At 54.7% G+C, this 23,330-nt stretch overlaps 1 protein-coding gene across 2 annotated transcripts; it reads right to left on the bottom strand.

Moving 5' to 3' along the window:
- Positions 1 to 6: 6 nt before the first annotated feature.
- Crb2 (crumbs cell polarity complex component 2) lies at positions 7 to 21,431 on the bottom strand. 2 transcript variants are annotated; one of them, XM_075986074.1, is made up of 13 exons: positions 21,247 to 21,431; positions 14,713 to 15,036; positions 11,950 to 12,145; positions 11,726 to 11,865; positions 11,045 to 11,230; positions 10,730 to 10,843; positions 7,685 to 8,557; positions 7,094 to 7,602; positions 6,561 to 6,726; positions 4,958 to 5,726; positions 4,334 to 4,450; positions 3,495 to 3,621; positions 7 to 2,384 (listed from the first exon to the last, which is right to left on the bottom strand). In XM_075986074.1, exons 1-13 carry the CDS (start codon positions 21,338 to 21,340, stop codon positions 2,160 to 2,162), a joined length of 3,840 nt encoding a protein of 1,279 aa, XP_075842189.1. In that variant the 5' UTR covers positions 21,341 to 21,431; the 3' UTR covers positions 7 to 2,159. The 2 variants fall into 2 exon arrangements, with proteins under 2 accessions (XP_075842189.1, XP_075842188.1); XM_075986073.1 differs by lacking the exon at positions 7 to 2,384 and having other exon boundaries at positions 3,085 to 3,621.
- Between the last annotated feature and the right edge of the window lie 1,899 nt (positions 21,432 to 23,330).

Here is a 23,330-nt window from a genome sequence, read left to right on the forward strand (position 1 = left end):
TGACCAGCCTACCCACCCCAGGGTTTCTGATGGGAACAAGGAGGTGGGGTCATTGGGGGTCCCCAGGGCTTTGTCTGGGGTGGGGGTCCTCAGCTGCTAGGGAACTGAGTCTCTCCTGGGTCATGGGGACCCTCCTGGCATTTGTATTCCTAAACAGGTCTCAGTAACACTTCTATCCCAACAAATTCCAGGTCCCGCCCAAGATGAGGCAGTGTCCTAACCCAGTGGGTCAGCGGGATGACAAGGTGTCAGGCAGCCTGGGTAGCAGCACACACCTATGGTCCGCTGAGGGCTGGTACATATATTCATTTAATCTATTCACTGGGTAGCATTTGCTAACCTAGTGATGAACTGTGCCTTCAAGAAAATCTTGGGAAGGCTGTGGTCCTGAGTCCTTCAAGGAAAGGAAGCGTTAGCAGACACTTGGGCATCTTTCCCAGCCCATGCCCACTTGGGGCTCCAAGCCACTTGCCTCTTTCCTCTCAGGGAGTGAACTGCGCATGGGCAGGTGGGCAGGATGATGGGAAGGAATAAGTTCCACCCCTCCCCCAGATCTCAGCAAGAGCAGCCTCTAGCCCCCAAGGGGTCCTTGTGTAGCCCACACTGGCGACATTTAAGTGAAGTGAATGTTCTCTTGTTGGCGATCCATAGGAAACATCTTGGGATCTGGCAACTGAACAGTTCGCCCAGGAACCCATTTCCTCTCCCCTCTCCCAAGGGACAGAGACAGCTAGGGGCAAGTTGGTCCCACCACTACAGGGTAAGGACCAAGCAGGCCTCTAAGCATCCAGGGTCTCAAAACACTGAGCCCCCAGTGCCCCCAAGTCTGTGCCTTCTGGAGGTGACTGCAACCTTGAGACACGCAACTTCCTGTGTAAAAGTCACATGGAACCCATCAGGAGGCACTGGCTAATAAGCACGATGACAACGGACACATCTCCAAGTTAGAGGGCTCTGGGAAGTTCAAAGGAGACTAGACCTGCAGCCAGTGCCCTTGGGGGGTGGGGTCAGAGGTCAAGTGCACTGGAGTGTGTATCCACGAGATGTAATTGCACAGCCTGAGGTCAGTGCAGTAGCTGCTGATGTCCATCTGCCGAGCACTGGGCACACAACCGAGGCCTTTGTTGGCATGCTTTCCACAGCCATACACAGGATGGAGCTGCAGAACTACAAGGGCCAGGGACAGAGAACAGCACGTCCGTTCTTCTGCCATCTGGCCTCCTTGCCAATGTCCCAGGAAGCCCCCTCGACTGTAGACAGGTGAGACACTTTCCAGCCACTCCTTTCCATCAGATGGCGTTTAACAGCTTCTGGACTTTCTGCCTGTTTGTCCCTCGGATCCTCAGGACAGCCCTGTGAGGTAGGCAGAGAGGTTGCTCCACGCCTGCAGATGCCCACTGCAGGCAGAACAGCCCAGGATCCTTGGTTTCTTGGTTCCTGCAAACCTGCCCTACAGACATGGGGGTATTGGCCACAGCACTCAGTCAGATCTACCCAAAAGGGCTTTTGTTCTGGAAGCCAGGAATCCCCCATTTCCCAGCTTCTCTGGGACAAGGGCTGTCATTGGAGGTTGGACAAGATGTCAAGACCAAAGTCTACTTGGGCAAGTTCTGGCCTGCCAGTGTTAAAGAGTGTATGCAGCCTTGGGCTTCTCCTGTCTCAGAGGCATCCAAGTCATCCCCAGCCATGAAGCAGCCTCTCCCCCTATGAAATCCCTTGCCCCACCACAGTCATGTAGACACATAGGGCATTCCTACAAGCCCTGGCACTAGAACCTACAAACCCACATATCCCACGCACATATTCTCATATTCTCTCTCTCTCCCTCTCTCCTTTCTCTCCTTCCCTCCTCTCCTCCTGTCCTCTCTCTCCTCCCTTGCCCCAGACAGACAGAAGAATGCACACATACACACACCTGTCAGTCATACTCTGCTATGTACAGCCCAGCAGGCCAGAGACATTCATACTCCCATACCCTCCTCTGCTTCCCTGAGTTGTTCCCCATCTTCTGATCCACGATGAGCAGGGGAAGGGTTGCCAACCATGGGGGCACGTCCTGTGGATGTCCTAACTCTGGAATAGTCTCCTTGGGCTCCAAGTAGAGATTCTGCAGTGATCCTGTAAGACCGTCAGGGAATGGCACCAGCAGCCAGGCCAGCCTAGATAAGTCTTTCCTCTGGTGGCACCTTGAAGACACTGTCCATCTCCAGACGGGCTCCTGCCACCTCCTGCTGACTTGGGCTGTAAGTGCCCTCAGACTGGCGGCGCTTTCTGGCAGCCAGGATCCCTGAAAGGAGGCCCAGGAGGAGGAGGAGAAGGCAGGCACAGGCTGCAGGCACTGCTACCTCCAGCAGCGGGAATGGCAGGGGCAGAGGCAGGCTTTTCTAAAAGAGATGGGAGACAGAGAAGTAAGCTTCCCAGAGTGGGTGAGAGAGGCAGCCCCTAGGGTGTGCAGGCAGGAAGCCAGGAAGCTACCTGTCCAAGCCAATGCTAGGGGCATGCTGCAAAGCCCTGGCTAGGAGGACAGACAGTAGACATTCCAGGAGTGCCTTGTCACAGAATCAACAACTCTCAGCTGAAGTAAAACAGGCGTAGAAAGCTCCTAGGATGAACTGAGCCCACTAATGACAAGGACAGACAGAATTCCCTATGGCCTGCCTGCTTGCAAGGGGTTGCTCTGATAGCCTGTCCCTGGCAGAATTGAGCCTGGTTTGGAGGTGAGGGCAGCATTTCCCCATCGCCAGTCAAAGATTGCCATGTTGATCCATTAAAGATTCCATGTGCCTAGACTCCTAAGCCCTGGAATCAGAGCCCCTGCAATCCAGACTCCCTGGTCTCCCCTACATCTTGAGGCTTCTCAGTCTACTGTCTGTCATTTGCATCCCCACCCCCAGCATTCAGACCTGGAGAAGGGGGCCCCAAAACTATAAAGTTCACACCTCCCCCTCCCCAGCACTTCAGGTGGAGCTGTAAAGACATTTCCTTCCCTGGGTGGGGGGGGGGTACATAGTGGGTAGGCGAGGAAGCAAAGCCTGTAACACTTCACAGAAGCAGAGGGGCTCTGCCAGGAACTACAGGGATCAAGGCCACTCTCCAGACCGCCCTTCTAGAAGAGCCATATCAGCACCCACTGTCAGCTGAGCCTCCTTGGGGCAGGGATACCTGCAGTGTCTGAGCCTGATCTGCTTCAGAAACTGCTCTGGAACCCAAGGAGATCACAGGCCCCATGATCCTTGAGAGCTTGGAAGCCAGTCACAGAGTAGACTTGGAAGATCCCAACCTATCCTCACTGCCACTACCCTGGTTACCACAGAGAAGCTCCAAACTCTGCTTGATAGCTGGTGGGCTCCCCAAGTTCTCCCGAAGTGAAAATACTTTCTACATAGGGCCCTAGAAGGGGCCTGAGTGTCCTCCCCCCACCTCAGCAAAGCTCGCCCAGTCATTACCTTCCCTGTCCAAACAGGCCTGGCAGCCCACCCCTGGGTACCACTCACCACCACCTCACAGAACTGGCCAGAGAATCCTGCATTGCAAGTACACTCAAATATGCCACTGGCTGCCCGGCAGGTTCCCCCATTCAAGCAAGGGTTGGCTTCGCAAGGTAGGTCAGGACTCTGACACCTGGAAGAGACAGAAGCTGAGAAAGCTGGCTTTTCCCCCCACAGCTGCTCCCCACCCACCTCTGCCACTTCCCTTCAGTCCAGTGTCCATGACTGAGAAGGGCTCCTATTCCATGAGAATGAGAAAGAGCGTGTGGCAGGGAGGATGCCATCTGCACCTCTTGGAGGCCCAGAAGTTGCATTTTGGCCATGTCCACTGAGGACCAAAGGGCTTTAAGAAACTAGGTGGGCTGGGTGGTAGTGGCATACACCTTTAATCCCAGCACTCGGGAGGCAGAAACAGATGAATCTCTTAAGTCGAAGGCCAACCTGGTCTACAGAGTGAGTTCCGGGAAAATAGGACTACACAGAGAAACCCTATGATAGATAGATAGATAGATAGATAGATAGATAGATAGATAGATAGATAGATAGATAGATAGATAGATAGATAGATAGATAGATAGATTAGATAGATTAGATAGATAGATAGATAGATAGATAGATAGATAGATAGATAGATAGATAGATATGAACAAATAAATACAAAAAAAAATACTGCCCTACTGGCATCTGCTTAAGAGACAATGGTCTTAGAAGTTCCAGAAGAACCAAGAGACTGATGGGTCATTGGGTGCTGATGACAGTGTGGGGCAAGACAAGGAAAATACATTTCCCTTGCCCAGGCTGGCAATCCAGGGGCAACCTCCCAGGGCTCTGGTCCCCAAACCCACCTCAGGTCAACAAGACCTTCCTGGCAACTGCAGTTGGTGCCTAGGGGACCGCTCTCACAAGGCGTGCCCTCCTTGCAGGTGGAGTTGAGGCTACATGGGTGAGGCAGAACAGGCATCCTGCAGAGAAGGTGCAAGGCTGGTTGGAGGTAGGGTGCTGGTAGCTGGAATACAGACCCACGGAAGCAGAGGAACACAGGGCTGTCATTCTGAAGCTTCCCCCACCCCACAAGTGTTAAGATCTTTGATAAGTGCTGAAATAAAGAGCAGGGCAGGGCAAGGACAGCTCCTAAACTTCTTGAGAGGGCTAGACAGCTCTGGACCCAGGAGGAAGTGAGTATTGCAAAGGCTCTGGCCCTGGGGATGCACGGCGGGGTGTGTGTGTGTGTGTGTGTGTGGCAACATCATTAAGGGCAGCTTGCATCAAAGCCCCAAAATCATGCCCCTAATTATTTCTGACCTCCTAACTCTCCTTAAATCACAATGTTGTTCTGAATTCAAATTTAGCCTGTATTTTATCTTTAGGAGCATCAAACGGAAGTGGTTTTCATTAAGAGTCTAAGGAGAACTCACCCCCCACCCCACCCCTCTCTGCTCACTGCCACGGCGGTCCCCTACCACTCGCACCTGCAGCGCGGGCCCACGAAGCCCGGAGGGCAGCGGCACTCGAAGCGGCCATCGGGGCGCGCGTGGCATTGGCCCCGGACACACGGTGACGAGCGACACGGGTTGGCGCGGGCCTCGCAGTGGGGTCCCTCCCAGGCCGGGCCGCAGGCACAGGTAAAAACATCAAAGAGGTCGTGGCAGACACCGCCGTGCAGGCAGGGCGAGGGCGTGCACACGGACGCACCGTGGCAGCCGAGGCGCAAGGTCGGCGACCCGGGCCAGGCCACGAAGTGCTCGCGGGCTCCGGGGATCGCGCCGGACCGTGGCGGCGCCAAGGGTAAGGGAAGGCCACCAAGAGCCACGCGGCCAAGGCAGCCTGTGAAGTTTTCAGCCAGCAGCACGCGCACGGCGTCCGGGCCCTGCAGAAAGCCCAGGTCGCCACCCGGACCCTGCAATGCCAGGGGCGTCTCCACACCGTCCAGCCACAGCAGCCAGCGCGAGGCGGTGGCTAGTGGGAGCTCCGGGGCCAGACGCACGCGGTGCCAGGCGCCGTCGGCCACACGTGGCCCGGGCGCAGGCAGCACTGAGCCCACCACATCCGCTGCCAGCGAGCCATTGCGCACCGCCAGCCAGATACTGGAGTGGACGCCCGCGGTAACACGCAGCAGCACAGCCTCGGGGTCGCGGGTGCGAAAGGCCAGGGTGAGTATGCTTGGAGCTGGCGCCCAGGACACGTTGTGGCTGCTGAACACAGCAGGAGGGCCCTCGCGGAATGTAGTCTCAGCCACACCTGCAGAGAGTTAGAGTCACTGGGAAATGACCTGCCAGCCTTCTCCACACACCACCCCGTCCTCAGTCCTCAGGAGTGCAAGTGGTGGAGTCCACTGACCACAGCTGCTGACCAGGGCAGGCACCTGTCACCTGACCTCAAAAACTGCAGCCTCCCTTTTCTACCCCTTATACATTCTCCATCTGGAGGGAATCAGTTCCAGAGCAATCCTTAGGGGACCACAACACCTGCTACCCTGGAAGCCTGGAGCATCAACAATATGTCCTCCTCAAAAGTCCAGCCTGCTCACCTCCTCCCTGAAGGTGCATTCAGGTGCACACCCAATCACACTCCTCTCCCCTTTACAGCCCTCTGAAGACTGGCAATACAGCACAGCTGGTAGAGTACCTGGCATATGGAGGCCCTAGGTTCCATTCCTGGGAACCCCACAAACTGGGTGTGGGGGCCCACACCTGATGTCTCTGAACTGGGTAAGTTGAGGCAAGACAATCACAAGTTCAAGATCACCCTTTGCTACATAGTGAGTTCAAGGCTAACCTGAACGACATGGGACCCCTTGGTCTCGGAGCTGGGCTTCACATCCCTACCAACTTCTCAATCCATCTCCTACAGCATCTTCCAAATCTTGTGTTTCTGCTGTCCTTAAGAACCTCAAAAACTCACACATGCCACCCCATTTCCTAATGTTCTTCTCCTGGACTCCCTTGAAGTTGCCTGTCCCTCAGAATGCAGTGACCCACCACACTGAGGTTGTTGGCACTCCTGATCCACAGCCCAACATCCCATAAACCCTAACGGATCTAATCAGCTTCAGTATCCAGCACCCAAACTCACACACAAAGCCATCCGGAACCTCCTCACAGGTGGCAGGTGGGAAGCAAGGCTGGCTGGGGCACCACAGCTGCTGGGCACAGGTGGGCCCTGTGAAGTTGTCAGAGCAGGTACAGGAGAAGTCATTCCAGGTGACGAGGCAGGTTCCACCATTAAAACAGGGATTGGGCTGTGGAAGAGTCAGGGTACCAATGAGCTAGCAGGAAAGCAGCACCCCACCTCATGACCACCTCACCACAAGTTGAGGGGAACTTGTCATCACCCCTACATCACAGATGGGAACCACTTAGTCTGAGGGGTGCACCCAGTGAACAGGCTAGCCGAGCTCAGACTGGAGTATCCAGCTGATGCCCTGCTCATAACCCTCCCTGTCTCTTTCCCACAACCCTCAGAAAGGCTGAGGCCCATCCTCCACTGGACATGGGTATATGCCTACTCTACCAATGACAGGATTGTGAGCTGGGCATGTGGCTCTCTGAGTCTCAGTCTGTCCAATGTGCCTGGCACATGAGGACACTCAGTCCTAAGGCACTCACGTTGCACATGTCTTCGGAGACACAGCCCTGGGTGAGGTTAGAGGCCTGACCAACATCGAGTTCACTGGGCCAACTTAAGTTCTCCATTGGCGAAGAGAAGAACGGGAGGTGGAAGCCGTTGAGTTGCATGTCCTGGATACAGCCTCGGAAGGGCCCACCCCAGGGCTGGGTGTCATCAGGGGAGGGCCTTCCACCCACATACAGCTGTTTGCCCAGGTCCTGTAACTGGTCAGGACCAAAACTGAGCATCACCAAGTGGCGGAGTCCATCATCCCAGCGCCCAGAGAGGATCACAGCAGGCTGGCCCAGCACCTCAGTTCGGATCTGGCCCTCACTCAGGGACACAGTTAGGCTAGCAGCTGAATCATTGACAAACTGGAGAAGCAGACCAGCAGGCTCTCGGGTGCGGAGGAAAAATGACACAGTGAGGTTTGGGCCTAGTGGCTCGTGGAGCAGGAAGGAGACTGAACTCGTGGTGCCGCCCAAGCCAAAGGTGGCAGCAGGAACCTCTGCAGGGAAAGACAGTACGAGCGTGAGGCCAGCAGGTTAGGGGCCAGCACTGATGCTACCTCCCCACCTGCTAACCCTCACCATCAGTGCATGTGGGCCCATGGTAAGGTCTTGGGCAGTCGCAGCGGAAGTGAGTCCACAAGTCCACGCAGGTCCCTCCATGGGCACAGGGCAGCGACTGGCATAGTTCCCTGCGCTTGCAACCTAGGAGCACATTTCCGTTGAGCTCCTCGGGCAGCAGAAGGTGCCCTTCCACACGTACATCCTGGAAGCAGCCTGCAAAGGACCAGCCACCCAGATGGATGGAGTAGGGCCCAGGAGGCCCAGAGGCCAATGTGGTTGTGGGACCTGTAGCTACAGGACCGGAGGTCACACAGAACTGGCCAAGGCAGCCCTCATGCCAGAGCCGCAGCTCCAGGGCTCCCAGGCGGAGTGCCACCTCCACCTGGTGCCAGTGGCCGTCATTTAAGGCTAGGTCTGGCAGGGTAAGGACAAGCAGAGCAATACCGTGTCTCCAGAGTGTGACTTGGAGTGTGGCCCTCACCAGTACCAGCTCCAAGATGTCCTGAGTGTCTCTGAGAGTGGCCAGGGCTCCAGCAAGCAGCGTAGTTCGAAACCTCAGTACCAGACTCAGAGAGTCACTGGCTGGCACTAATGCCCACACAGAACTCCCAGATATGATCGAGAAGGTGGTATTCTGGCCACAGAAAGGCCCATAGGTCCCAGGTGGGCAGTGGCAGACGTAACTGTGGAGTCCAGACTTGAAGGTGGGGATGCAGGTAGCAAGAGGTGGGCAAGTGTGGCCCTGGCAGCCTGTGAGCTGTACAGAACAGTCATGTCCGCCCCAGGCCTCAGGGCACTGGCAGATATAGCCCGCTACAATGTCGCTGCAGGTTCCACCATGCAGGCATGGTTCTGACTGGCATTCATCCATATCTTCCTGACACATCAGGCCTAAAGGGGAGGGATCAGTCAAGAGTCAGTACACCAGGCCAGAGCCACAATCTCCAACCAGAACTCACGTGCATCTTAGTGATGCTGACCTTAGAACCTATAAACCAGGTCCCCCAGGGTCCCCTTCCCTGACCATGTCTGATAAGTCTCCACGCCCCATGGGTCTGTTTCTCTAAGTGCTCCGTGACCCCATCTTCCACCCGGTGCCTCTTTTCTTTCCAGCTCTTTGAGCTGATCTGGCAGCCTCCAGGTTAGCTGCCTTCAGAAGTTCCTCTCCACCCATCTCTGCAGTGACCAGAGGCCTCTTTCCAAGGTGTCACCGAGTCACACTCCTCCGCTGCATATGACCCAGCCACTCACGTTGGTATTCAAGACTGTCATAGGCTTGGCCTACCAGGCTCTCTCACTTCAACCTTCCCCCTGAAATCCTTGAACTTGCTATTACTCTAAGTATTTTCTGGAAAGTCCTGCCTCAACTTCCCTTACTATTTTCAAACTCTTCCGCATCCTGCAGAGGGCCCAGAACTTTCCCTCACATCACACCTGACCTAAACTAGTCCGCCATTCCATCTCTCTGACTCAGCTCCCCAGAACCCTGTGTTGAGAATATCTGTTCACTCAGCTATTTCCCCCTGGAACCTGAGTCTGTCCTTGGTACCCAGTGAAAGGCTTGCCTTTATAGACGCAGACCAGCCACAGTGGATGGTACACTCTCCACAGGGCTCACTCCTCAGTCTCTCTGCCCTAGGGTCTGCCCAAGGGTCCCTACATTGCCTGAGAAGGTGCCACCCCCTCTTCTCCTTCAGGACCAGATGGCATAAGTGCAACCCCTGTTCATCCAGAGCCTCCTCAGCACAAGGCAAGGCCATCCTCACCCCCACAGCTCAGCTGGAGAGACCCAGACATCAGATCTGGCAGCCCACGCAGCCACAGCTCTCTCTTCATGCTCACCACACAGCTGGAAACCCTCCCTGTGGGAGGCCCAGGCAGACCCCCCACCAAAGCCTTCTGTTGTCTCACAGCTAAGGTCTCTCCTCCAGGACCCCCGAACTCACTGGATAGACACCCCTTCCATGCTTTATCTGTGAGATGGGGATGGTAAGCCCTACTTTGTGAGACTGTGGAGGGAGGGGCTGGGGCAATAGGTACAGTGGACTGAGCACGTGCCACCCAACGTGGGAGCGTCGGGAGCATCGAGCTCTCTAATATCTTTTTTGTTTATTTGTTTGGTTTTGGTTTTTGGAGGCGTGATTCTCTGTGTAGCTCTGGAATTCGGGGAATTCACTCAGTAGACCAGGCTGGCCTTGAACTTACAGAGATCCACCTGCCTCTGCCCCGCCCCCAGTGCTGGGATTAAAGGCCAGCGCCACTAAATCTGGCAAATTCCTAGTCTTTGAGTGGTCAAGGTAGGAGGGAGGAAGTGTATCTCCAGCCTTGCCTACAGGGGCATTCAGGGAAAGGAGAGCCTGTTGTACGTTAGGCAGGAATGCTGGCATTTGGGGGAGTAGAACCCACACTACAGTGGAGGCAGGGATGTTAGAGAGAGGAAGTCTGTGGGTTCCTGGGTGGCCTTGTGTTTGCAAGGAGAGCTTTCACACTCCAGCCACTGACAGCAGGCGCAGCTCCCGAGAGGCAAAGCGTGTTCTTTGAAAGGCACGCATCTTGCACAGTTCTGCCTCTTCTATTTTGGTTGAGGCTTTGTCCGTGTTTGATTTGATAGCAGGGTTCAGGGCCCAGCTTCCTGATCATCACTCTGCTGTTTCTCCCAGAAAGCCTGCAGCCTCAGCCACCAGACACCTGTTCATGAACCCCAATACTGACTCCAGTCTAGGCCCCTCTCTTGGGTTAATCCCCCCAGGCTAGCCCTGGCTTCAGACATTCAGTATCTACAGGGCTGAAGTCACCAACCAAGCATCAGCCAACATTGTCCAGGGCAGGAAATCTGGCAGCCCAGATGTACCCACTCCATGCTTCCCTCCTGACTATACTAAAACTGACCAGTCTCTCCCTCCCACTCACAAACTTGGGGTCCCAGTTCAGCACACACCCCCACCTGTCACCTATGACACCACAGCCACCTCCAGCCTCATTTGCTGTACGTATTCACATTCAGCCAGAAGGGACCTCATCACCCAGCCTCACCTCCACGACAAGCCCGCCCCACCTGTGCACCTGTGTATCCCTCCAGGCAGTGGCACTGGAAACCGTTGGGCAGGTCCTGGCAGCTGCCACCATTGAGGCATGGTCCTGAGGCGCATTCATCCACATCCACGCTGCAATCATTCCCTATAAAAGGATCAACTGTGGCTTCTGCCTGCACCCCAGAGCCAGACAAGAACCAAAAGGGCCCGTTTTCCAACTGGGTAGATTGAGACCGCGGGGGGGGGGGGGGGGGGGGGGGGCTGTTTGAACTCAGGCCATGGGCCAGGCTGGATCCATCCTTGGGGTCTGGACCTTGGCTGACTGCTTCTCCAGGAGGTAACTCACCGGCAAAGCCCAGAGGACAGATGCAAAGGAAGCCAGCGGCGCCACTGAAGCTGAAGGCTCCTGGGAAGGTGGCCTGGACACCCCCATACAAGGCTGGGTCCGAGCGCTGCAAGCACCGTCCCCCGTTATGACAAGGATTCGAGGCGCACTCATCCTCATCCACTTCGCACAGCTCTCCGCTGAAGCCTGGGGTGCACATGAAAACATCAGGAAACACGAAGTGTCCAGGCCGCTCCCCTCGATGACCCAAGCCAACCCAGAACCGGACAGGGACACAGACACGAACTCAGGATGCAGATGCTGACAGAGGGAGAGCAGGGGCAGTGATTGCTGGCTACTGACTGCTACGAATACACTCAGACACCTTCTCGTGTGCTAGGTACACTGTCACTCCTCTCTACAACCCAATGGGCAGGTTCTGTTAGCAGCCCTATTTGCAGATCAGGAACCTGAACTCAGGCACATAGGTTACACATGCAGGTTTCAGAGGGTCCAGACCGCACTCCCGCATGCACGCACACGGCTTCCACTCCTGCCCCACCATATTGACCCGCAGCTCTCCTCAACACACACACACACACACACACACACACACACACACACACACACACACACACACACACACTCACTCACTCACTCACTCATTCACGGGGGAGGAGGAGCGCAGGCGCGCACACACACCTGGCCAGCAGAGGCAGCGGAAGCTCCGGAGGCCATCTAGGCATGACGCGTTGTGTGCGCAGGGCGCAGAGAAGCACTCCAGCACCTCCTGCTCGCAGCGCTCTCCTTCGTAGCCCGTGTCCCCACAGTCGCACCGGAAACTGGTGTGGACGGGGCGGGAGCTGAGCATGTGTTCGTCCCGCAGCCCACCTCCCCGCAGCCAGGTCACCCTGCCGAGGGCTCACCCATTGACCAGGTCGTGGCACACGCCCCCGTGCGCACACGGCTGGCTCTGGCACTCGTCCACGTCCAGCTGGCAGCTAGCGCCTGCATAACCCGGCGCGCACACACAGCGGTAGGAGCCCATGCCGTCCAGGCACGAGCCTCCGTGCAGGCAGGGTGCTGATGAGCACTCGTCCACTTCCGCCTCACATGTCACGCCTGAACAGGAGCAGAAGAAACGGAAACCACATCTAGGGGGGCGATAGGGGCCCAGCCAGCAGTCCTAATCTGCTCCAGATACCCAGATGGCTCGCTCATTCAGAGGTGCTGCTGGGTGGACACAAGAGGACCCTTCTGGCCCTGGCGTCCTCACAGCGGGGTAGCCCCGGAAAGGGCCGGTGTTTAATAATGATGACCTTAACAAGAGAACTGGATCCTTTGAGGACAGGAGCCAGGGTCTGTTCTAAGGTGCTGGGAGTGAGGACGGATGTGGGGGCTTCTTCAGAAACAGACAGTTGGTGACATCCCTCTTGAGGCAGAGGCACAATACCCAGGGAAGGCTGGAGAACAGACATAACCTGGGGAGAGTGGAGGAGGGAGGTGAGAGGCACAAGAGCAACGAGTACTCCATCAGACTCCTGCTCATTCAGACTGGTCAGACTTCAAGCCTCGAGAGCTGGCTCAATCATAAAGAGCGCTCCCTGCCCTTCCAGAGGACCAGAGTTCCGTTCCCAGCGCCCACATTAAGCAGATATACTTGTTCTGGCAGAGCAGGCCTGCCTGATCCGATGTTCATGAGGATGCTCAGATAGTATTCCTAGCATTCCTTCACTCCAGTCCTTCTTCTAGCACCCCACACTTATCACATACACATAAATAAAAATTAAATCTAAAAAAAAAAATGTAAGTTGTTGGTAGAGGTAATAACAGTCGAACTTTGTGGTCACCTTGACCAGACTTTTTTTTTTTTTTTTTTTTTTTTTTTTGGTTTTTCGAGACAGGGTTTCTCTGTGGCTTTGGAGCCTGTCCTGGAACTAGCTCTGTAGACCAGGCTGGTCTCGAACTCACAGAGATCCGCCAGCCTCTGCCTCCCGAGTGCTGGGATTAAAGGCGTGCGCCACCACCGCCCGGCCTTTGACCAGACTTGAAATCCCTTGGGAGACACACCTCTGGCTGTATCTGTAAGGAGTTTACAGAAGGGTTCAACTGAGGAAGGAAGGCTGGGATCCTGGACTGAATAAAATTTTTCTGTTTTTAAACAGAAAAACTGGAGAAAGCAAGCTAAGCGCCAGCATCTAGTGATATGGTGTGGCCAGAGGCTGCTTCTGCCATGCCTTCTATACCATGAGGGACAGCATCCCAACAAGAGCCAGAGTGTACTTCCTTCCGGTAGTTGCTTCCTGTCAAGTTTAACTGCAGCACTGAGAAGGGTAACCAACAGAGCAGCTCAGCAGTGGCTTCAGAAGGCTCACCCATGGCTTTGAGAGGGATGAAAGAAAGGGAGACAAAAAAAGATGGGCACTCCAGATAGGAGTAGGGTCACCAGCTCCTATCCTGCCTTGGCTTTAAAACAGGAAGCCCCTGGTTCTACCCAGACATTCCCAGGCCTCTGGGGAACCCTGAGTACAAGCGGAACCTCCCCAGGACAGGAGTAGAGACAAAGGGAGCTCCGGGTGTGGGGTTTATGAGACATGTCCTGTCGGTGTAGATTTCCACGGCTTTCCCCCACCTCCTAAGTAGGTTTTGTCATGGGGGCTAAGGAGCCAGCTGCCTCCAGCTGACCCCTCTCTACTCCCCAGCCAGCTTCAGGACTCCTCCTTCCCATGACCCTCCAGCCACACTCCCACCCTCTGTGCCAGGGAGAGCCAGGTCTGGGTTGCCTGGAATCCCAACTCCCCCACACTGCTCTGAGCAGAAAGAGAGAAAAATGAGTCACACAAAGCTGCCTGCTCCCATCCCATTCACCGACACCCCGCACATGCAGTGCTCACGTTCCTGCGGACACACACAAGATTCCCTCAGAAGCATGCATAGACATGGTACCAGCAGGTGCTCAGAGGGCCCATGTGCATGCAGATAGCTGGAACCTGCTGTCTCACCTGCACAAATGTACAGACACTGAGAGGGGAAATATGCAGGGACTCAATGTGTCATCTCATCCCTTTTTGTCTTTCCTGGAACTTGGTCCCCAGTCTGTATAGACCATTTGTCCAGAGGGGACTTCAGACTGCCCCACAGTTTGAACACGGTGTCTAAATTCAGGGCTGACAAAAACCCCAGTGTCTATACTGCAGACTCCAGACTGTGCTAACGTAAACATCCTTTGAGGACCTATCCCCAGCTGTCCCCTCCCTCCTGATGTCAGGCAGCTCCAGAAAACAGCAGTGAGAGCAGGAAGTGTTCCCTGGAAGAGAGAGTTATGTGTATATGTGTGTGTGTGCGTGTGCACGCGCCATGTCTACATTATTCTACTCTGGACAACAAGGACAGCTAGAAGAATCCCAGTTCAGGATGCCTAGAGGACAAAGGTCTGCATTACATCCCAAGCCATACCAGAGTCCATCAGGACAACCCCGCAGGGTATACACGGGCAGTTTGACCAACACCCAAACATACACACACCAAACCCGTCTGCCAGATTAGCCCAAGAAACATCAGTTGAGCAGTCAGCCCAAGAATGGGTACCAAAGCTACTAGCCAGCCTGAGGCATCTCTAGACTTAAGTCAAAGTCAAATAAGGATGCTCATACTATGACCCAGCCCTCCACGATGACTGGTCCCATTACCTGCATAGCCCAGGGGGCAGTGGCACTCGTAGTGATCTGCCAGGTTGAGGCAGGTGGCCCCGTGGTGGCAGGGCCGGGATGCACACTCATCGATGTCCAGTTCACAGTAGGGACCCTGGAAGCCAGGCACACAGTAGCAGCGGAAGCTGTTAGGATCTGGGCCATGGGGCACACACAGTGCTCCATGGTGGCAGGGCTGAGTAGCACAGCCTCCAAGCTCTACAGGCTCACAGGTATAGCCACCATTTTCTGTAGCCTGGCACTTGGTCCCTGGAGTACATGGGTCTGAGGCACAGGCACTTGGGATCTCTGAAGGAACCAGCCCTGTAGAAAAAGAAAACAATTTGGCAATGTGGGCAGGGTCTGCATAACACATTCTTCCCCACTGTTAGCAACAAACCTAAAGGTAACAGAGGTGTGTCATGTCTAAGACCCTGTGTGCACACCTAAAGCTGCTCACAAGTGCCTACACCTGTGACAGGTTTTATTTACTTAGTTTGTGTTTATTTTTAGAAACACTCTTCTGTAGTCCAATCTCGCTGGAACTTGCTATGTCTCCAAGGATAACCTTAAACTTCTCATCCTCCCTCCGGCCTCCCAAAGGCTGGGATTGTAGGCACTCACCAGCACACTCCAGGTTGGACTGCTGGGGAATCAAACCCAGGCCTTCCTTGGTAAAAAGCAACCACTCTTCAAACTGAGCTCCACCCCAGGGTCGAGCAGGTTTTAGTTGTGTTTAGAGAGCAGAGACAGGACAGAGTGGGTGGTTCCCATCTGATAGCATTGCATAACAGAGTAGCCAAGCTGTTTTCTGGTCACCCCTGAAGTACCCCTAGGAGGCTTGAACTGTCCTATTCAGTAGGACAAGCAATAGAGGCTCAAGAAAGTAAAGACTTGCTGACATCACAGTGAGTTCACAAGAAACAGATCTCAGTGCACCAGGGAGTAGCTTGCCAGGCCAGTCCATTCTGCAGGCCTGTGTCCTCTCAGCATCCTGACATGGGATGGAGGAGACAAAGGAGGGGACAGCTTCTATCCATCCCCCGTACCCCCCCTCCGCCGAAGCCCCCTTTGGGGGTCTGGTAACTCCATCCCTGACTGAAACCTGAGATGTCTGACCTCAGCCTCAGAGAAAGAATGGACTTCAAAGGCAGGGCCTGGCTCAACCTCCCTCACTCCTACCCACCCTGGTCCCACCTTCCTGCCCCCTTGCCTGGGATTTCTAGGGGATCCCTAGCACTCATTCATCCCCCACAAGCAAACACCTGACAAGAGCACCTGAGACAGGGCAAGTATAACGACCTCGATCTACCCATTGGCTACCCGACCAGGGTCCACACACTTGGAGCACCCTGTGCTGACTTAGAAGCCAAGTTCAGAGAGCCTTGTTCCTTCACTTCATCCCGGCCTGGAAGCCTTGTCGCTGACAGGTCCAAACCCCAGCTCAGAAAACCATGAGCTCTGAGACCTTGGGTAAAGGCAGAGGATTCAAAGCCTTGGGTGCCAGATACTAATGTGAGGAATAGGAGCCCTACTACCCCCACCTGGAGTTCCAGGACCTACCCTCCCCCAGGCTGTCAGACAGACACTAACCAGACCTGAGCAGAGAGCAGCATCAGGCCCTGTACCTTCCCCTCCCCCACTCCAGGAAGATTCCCCTCCCCCAGATAAGGTTGGCAGTCTGTCAGGCGTCATCCACATTCCACGGCGCAGGGCGGCTCCTAGGCAGCCCAAGATGAAGGACGGCAGCCACCCGTGGGGACCCAGGAAGACACGGCTGTGCAATGCCATCTCAAGTGCCCAGGGTTCTTCCTTCCACATTGGAGCCTACTACCTACCAGAGCCAGGCATGGGGTCAGGTTTTGGAGCCTGAGATACTTTCTGGCTAAGGGGCCCCTCCGCTCACAGCTGTCCCAGCCCAGGCACCATTCCCAGGCCTCTGTCAGGCCTGAACATGTGGGCTGGGGAAAGGGGTAGCCTGGGCTACTCTAAGAGCTTACAGGCAGTGGGGGAGCGGCTGCTTCTGTGACTGTAGAGACTGGGAAGGGCAATGCCGGTGTCCCAGGGTGTCCTGTGTGGGTAAGAAAACGCTTTGATGGGTGCTAGGAATACGGTCAGGTGGGTGCAGTGGGAAATGGGAAAAGCATGTTTTGAGGAGCCCCGACACCCAGTAAACCCCCCTTGAGAGGCAATCCAGGGACCCTTGGCCCAAAAGGCCCCAGAGTTAGGAAGCTCCTGCCACTGGGCCCATGCCGACGGCTCCCTCTGTAATCTCATCAGGGCACAGGCTCTCATCTCCGCACCCCAAGCTCGGAGCTCTCTTTGTTACTGGCCACAGCACCAAGGCAAGGAGTTTTGTTCCTCTATGGATCCTCCCAGCGCCCCGCAGAGGGGCTTCTCTGAGAACTCCCTGCAAGGCAGAGCCCAGCCCCACAGTTAGAAAAGCCATCTCTAGAGGAACAGAGGCGGAAGAGGCCGAGAGCCAGCTCCGCCTGGACCTTCATTCACTGCCTGTGGTGTCAACAGTTTTATCTGCCTTTTTTTACAATCCAGAGACTCCTCACTTCCAGAGTCATCGCACACCAGGGTGGCCCCGTCCGGCCCACGACGAGCCCAGAGGGTCGAGTAAGCAGGGGAGGGGGAGGGTCTCTCCCTAGGGCCTAGCTGGAGGGGCGGAGCCTGTCGCTAGGGCAACAAGGGGCCAGTGCTTATCTTTACAAATCCCTCCTGACCTCTCAGACTGCCTGGGCTGACCTGGCAGAGGAGAGATTAACAGACTCGGACGCGGGATGCCGGCCCTCTCCTTCGACCTGCGCCCTGCCCTACGCTGAAGAGGGCACGAGGGAAACATGTAGTCACTGTCGGCTGTCACCGAGGGAGTGCTGTATTCTAGGGCCGGGCATCTTTTGCCATCCTGGTATATTTGGTTCTAGGTAGAAAAAAAGGGACTATTGAGAAGAGTGTTTCCCATCATCAAGAGCCTTAAACCCTGCGTCTACAGCAGCTTGTGTCCCCAGTCACCAGAGGAGTCTCTCGAGGTCTGGGGAATGGTGTGAGGCTCCACGGTACAGCACTTGCTTTGCTGTTGCAGCCCCAGCACTGGGGAGAGCAGCCCTCTGCCCACCCTGAGCCTAGCAGCTGGCATGCCATTATGCTCGTCCTAAGACTGGTTTAGGAACGCCTGCTCTTCCTGTCTGTGCCTGTCCTAGTCAGGGCTGCTATCACTCTGACCCAAGCAAGCTGGGGAGGAAAAGGCTTTTTCACCTCACTGAAAGAAATCAGGACAGGAACTCTAAAAGGGCAGGAACCTGGAGTCAGGAGCTGACGCAGAGGCCATAGAGAGGTGCTACTTACTGGCTTGTTCCTCATGGCTTGTTCAATCTGCTTTGCTTTTTTTTTTTTTTTTTTTTTTTTGGTTTTTCGAGACAGGGTTTCTCTGTAGCTTTGGTGCCTGTCCTGGAACTAGCTCTTGTAGACCAGGCTGGCCTCGAACTCACAGAGATCCGCCTGCCTCTGCCTCCCGAGTGCTGGGATTAAAGGCGTGCGCCACCACGGCCCGGCTCAATCTGCTTTCTTGTAGACCCTGGGACCACCAGCCCAGGGATGACTCCACCCACAATGAGCTGGGTTCATTAACCATTTAACTATTAATTAAGAAAATGCCCGCTGGGGGGTGGTGGCACACGCCTTTAATCCCAGCACTCTGGAGGCAGAAGCAGGCGGATCTCTGTGAGTTTGAGGCCAGCCTGGTCTACAGAGTGAGTTCCGGGACAGGCACCAAAGCTACAGAGAAACCCTGTCTCAAAAAAAATAAATAAATAAATAAAAGGAAAGAAAAGGAAAGAAAGGCCTTACAGGCTCACCTACAGCCTGATCTTACAGGGAGGCAGCTCCTCTCTGATGACTCCAGCTTCTGTCGAGTAGACATAAAACTGCCAGCACAGAGCCCCAAGTACAGTGCAGCAGGGATCGTTGACACTCAACATTCACTCATCAGGAAAAGGCAAAGACACCCCAGAAGGCAGGGAAGCTTGGCTACACTTTTTCAGAGATGTTCACCCCAGGCCGAAGGCATAACTTAGTAACAGTCTAAGGTACGGTGTGTCGCGGTGTTTGGATGCAGTGCCCTGGCACACACTGAAGTTGCCAGTCGCTGGTCTCAGGCTGAGTGAGAACACCAGCAGGGTTGGCTCAGACCTGCCGCCTGGCTACTGTGGACAGTTTCTCTAGCAACCAGAAATGTGCTTCCATCTAAAATCCCCTTGAGGGCTGGCAAGATGTTTCTCCAGGTAAGGTGTTTGCTGTGGACGACTGAGACTCTAAGTCAGCCCCACAAGCCATGTAATGATGGAAGAGAGAGCCAACTCCACAGCTGTCTTCTGGCCTGCACGCACACGCACGCACGCATGCCTGCACAGACAAACACACACACAATAACTAGTAATAATAATAATACAATTAATTTTTAAAGTAATGCCATTACAATTTCCTTGATATTGGGGGTCCTTTCATCCCCTATATTACAGACCCACGCATCAGTGGGTCCAATCTGGAAATGACCGTTGGAATGAACAATGGGCCCCATCTAAGGAAGTAGAAAGAGCTGTAACCAGTCATCTAAAGTACTACCTCCTGTGTGATCCTGGCCCTACCACACACTACTCTCTTGACCCTATACAAGTCACTGACCTTCTCTGGGCTTCATTTACCTGCCCTGTAAACAGAGGATAGAGGACCAGCTTCTCTGGCTGCTGGGAGCATTAAACTCTCTCCACATATGGGTGGTGTGACTCACCCATCAGCAAACCTTTGCTGGAGGCAAGAACCCAGTAGCCAGCATACACATTTCCCCCATACACTTTGATTGGAAGTGAGTGGCATCCCTGTTTCTCTCCTGTAAGCTCCACCCCTGAAGTTGGAGGAGGGGCCAGGTTTGGGGAAGACTGGCTGCCCCTTTGTGCACTGTGCTCCCTGGGTGTTCAGGGAAGGGATGGGGGTGGGAACAACCCAACGTGTCCCTTTGTACTCCAAGATGCCTCCTCCTCTCCATAGCAACCGGCAGTCCTCTGCTGCAGAGTGGCTGAGATGGAGGGGCCCAGCTCAGGGCCTGGCAGGGGTAGGCATCTGGTCTGGTCCTGAGCCTCCAGAACTTCCATGTCCTCTGAGTTAGAAATTACCTTTCAAGTCCTCTCCACACCCTCAGTCAGCCTTGGTACTGGTGTTTGCAGGGATCCCTGGAGATAGGCTCTGAACACAGGAGTAGTCCAGGGGAATACACAGGACACAGTGTTCCTTCTGCACCACGATACACTGTCCACATGCATGACACACTGTGCGAGCACAGCTGTAAGTGCAGTCTGCTGGTGTGCACACCACTGGTGTGTTCACAGGGTGACCTGGAATGTGCCTGTGGACACCTGTCCTGTTTTGTGTCAGGAGTACCTGTAGTACAGGTGGGACAAACGGGAAGTGCACAGCCCAGAATCCTTAATGTGTAGACAGCCTAGAGTTGCCTATTTCTCCATCCTTGTTTGCTTCAGGTACCCAGCTTTAGCTCTCTTTCTTCTCTGATCATCGTTTGGTTTTCTTCCTACACATGAGGTCCTCACTATACTCATTCTCCCTCCTGCGCCAGAGGAAGAGACAATAAAGTCTTAGTGGCAGGTAAAGGGAATGCCACAGGTGGGGTTCACCGGCCGCAGGGGAACCTAGACCCTCCCTGCTGCTCTCGTAACTATAGCAACCAAACCAAAGCGTCCTCCAGCACCCCCCACCCAGCAGGAATTCCAGACTCAACGCTGAATGCACTTGGACAAAGGCGAAGAGCTTTGGCTGCCAGGGCTGGCTTCAGGGAGCCCTTCCAGCCTAGTTGAGGAATGCCAGAGACAGGCTGCAGGGGACACACACATGGTCCCAAATCCCTAGTCACCCCAGAGACCCGGAACAGCTCTAATGGTTGCCCCTCAAATGCAGGCAGAGGACCCAAAGAAGGGAGGGATGGGGGCAAGCACCCCCCTACACCCTGGTTCTCTTCCCTCTCCTCTATTCTAATCCCCGTCCTACCCACACCTCCAGTTGCCAGGAAAAGCCAGTTGAACATGTGAGACAACTTCCAAGCAGTTCAGCTAGGACACAACTCTCTACACAGAACTTCACAGGCCACCTCACCCCCAAAACCACCCGCCTGGCAACTTAAAGCATGACTCCAGCAGACTATGGTGGTTGCCTGGATTCTCTGAAATGTCTCCAATTCTCTCCCTTCCACCTAACCCGACACGCTTTCCCTTAGCTTCACCTAACCACACTACACCGACCACACAAGGTCTCCCAGACCGGCTTCTGCAGATCACATCAACACATAGGCTCCTCAGTATGAAGTTGCCAGGACGCTCCAAAGACTCTAAGTGAGTCCCAGAACACCTCAACCTCAGGGTCTCCACACGTTCTGGGGCCTGGGACAGGGTTCCCTCTGGTTTGGCTACCAGTCTCTCAGATCAGGCCTTCAGCGAAACCCCATGGCCCAGCCACACTCACCAGCCGGAACCCAGGGAGGCAGCAGCAGCAACAACAGCAAGAGGAGGTGGACATCTCGTCTGGAGCCCCAGATCACACACTCCACCAGCGCCATGGCAGCCGCCTCTGCTTGCTTGTGGGAGCCCTCTGCTTGGCGAGCTCCGAGCCCCTTCCTCTCTCCAACCAGCACTGACGCGGTGGACAGAGGCCCGACCCCTCCTCCTGCCCTCCCCCTCCGCCCCGCCTCCCACTGCTCCTCCCCGGTCAGGATCCTCGAGGAGGATCTGATCCCCTCACAGACACCGGCCTCATTGGAGGCCTCAGCTCCAGACAAGGCCCTGGGCCTGACCCTGGGTCCCAGTGCACGGCCTCTTCCCAAGCAGTCCAGCCCCTAGAAGGGCTGGTCAGGATTCCCGTGGCAGCTCCCACTTCTTCCAAGCGCTCAGCCACATCGCAGCTTCCGCCCTTTCCTAACCTGCTCCTTCCACACCTGAGCTAGCACAGTTCCTCCCCTTCCTCTCTCCTGGGCTGTCACACAGCTCCTGTCCTTAAAATTCTGAGTAGGCCTTGGACCCTGGGTATGTATGAGCTCCCCCGCTTCCCTTCTGCCTTTCCTTTCCCATACCCTCACCCACCAAACGGAGCTTTCTCTGTCTCCCCATTTGTCCTTGATCTGTGTCTCTGGTGTTTGCAACTTGAGAAATCTCCCTGCAGCCCAAGGAGGGCCTTTCCGCTAGGTCTCAGCTCTAAGGAAGACAGCGCTCCGCTGCTACCTCCACCCCTCTTCTTGGAAAGTCCTTCTCTTTGTCTAACCTTACAGTCACATGTTGCACAGGGTGGTGCCAGGAGTTCCCAAATTCTAAAAAAAAAAAAAAAAAAAAAAAAAAAAAAAAAAAAAAAAAAACTGCCAGATGACACAGCAGCCCCTTTTCCACGGCTGCTGTCCTGGTGGGGCCTTCTCCTTCTGACTGAAGATGGATTCTGCCCAAGGCCCTGAACTCTGCTGTATCTGGCAAAGCGAGGACAGAATCTCTGGGCTGTCCTTGGGGAAGCGGCAGGCAGGACAGTGAGCATTCCAGGGTGTCAGTACCCGCAGTCACCATGCATCAGAGCGCTCCCAGAGCTCAGAAAGGAACTGGAGTGGATTTCCCTTGACCTGGGGCTCCTCCTGCCAATCCTGGGGAAGTCACACAGCTAAACAGATCCTACCTGACCCGCCCCCCCCAATGACCTGGGGTTATTTCCTCTGAGCATTCTGTCCTCTGTAAGATGAGGGTAACAGCCCAGCCTCATGAGACTACTGGGCAGCTGTGTTTCACTCCAGGGATCTGGACAGCACGTGGAGTGTTAAATCGCAGGTCTGGGGCAAGGGGTGGATTGTGAAGGGGAGTCAGCCTTCTGAGAGGCACGGGTTCACCCAGTCACAGCCCCCCCATCTCCGTGCCGCAGCTGACAGGCGACACCTAGTGGTCTCAGTGGACAAAGTCAGCCTGTAGCATGGGTTTCCACGGAGGGCAAGGTGCTCAGGGAACCAAAACGTCAGTGGGCAATAGGACTAATTCAAATGCCCGGTTAGTCACTTTCCAGTTCTGTGACCTTCGGTGAGTTACTTGGCATCCCTAAACCTCCATTAACTTCCAAGTAAAAAATGGATAAAGCCAGAACTGTCTTACTGGTTAGCTGTGTTTAAGCAGATAAACAAGTGCTAGCCAAATTAAACTGAGGAAAGTAACTTTAAGCCATATGTATTTCAAATTGGGAATATATTATTGGTTACACTGGGGATCTTAAGAAAGTAAGGATAAGTTTGGTCCTATCCATAGAGTCCCGGAGTTTGACAGGCAGCTTCCAATGTCAAGAGATAGTCCAATTCAAATGCCTAAGTGTTTCTGTGATAGGTAGATAAGTTCCTCAAATACTGACAATCTAGTATGCTTCCAAAGGGACAGGCACCATCTTCCTTCACTTTGTGTGGTTGTATTTCTAGCACATTCTCTGTGTAGTAACAACTATGGGAAATACTATGTATTCTTGTGCAAGTCACTCGGGGCTCTGGCCACTGTCCATCAAAAATAGCACTCCAGGGCTGGAGGGAGGGCTCAGCA

This window comes from Microtus pennsylvanicus, chromosome 9, assembly GCF_037038515.1.
Source record: "Microtus pennsylvanicus isolate mMicPen1 chromosome 9, mMicPen1.hap1, whole genome shotgun sequence".
Taxonomy (NCBI): Eukaryota; Metazoa; Chordata; class Mammalia; order Rodentia; family Cricetidae; genus Microtus; species Microtus pennsylvanicus.

Coding starts and splice junctions, on each gene's coding strand:
- Crb2 (XM_075986073.1), bottom strand. CDS start 21,340: ATGGCGCTGGTGGAGTGTGTGATCTGGGGCTCCAGACGAGATGTCCAC. Junction 11,231..11,725: donor CCGCTGCCTCTGCTGGCCAG/GTGTGTGTGCGC, acceptor TGTGCACCCCAG/GCTTCAGCGGAGAGCTGTGC. Junction 7,603..7,684: donor TGGGCCCACATGCACTGATG/GTGAGGGTTAGC, acceptor CTTTCCCTGCAG/AGGTTCCTGCTGCCACCTTT.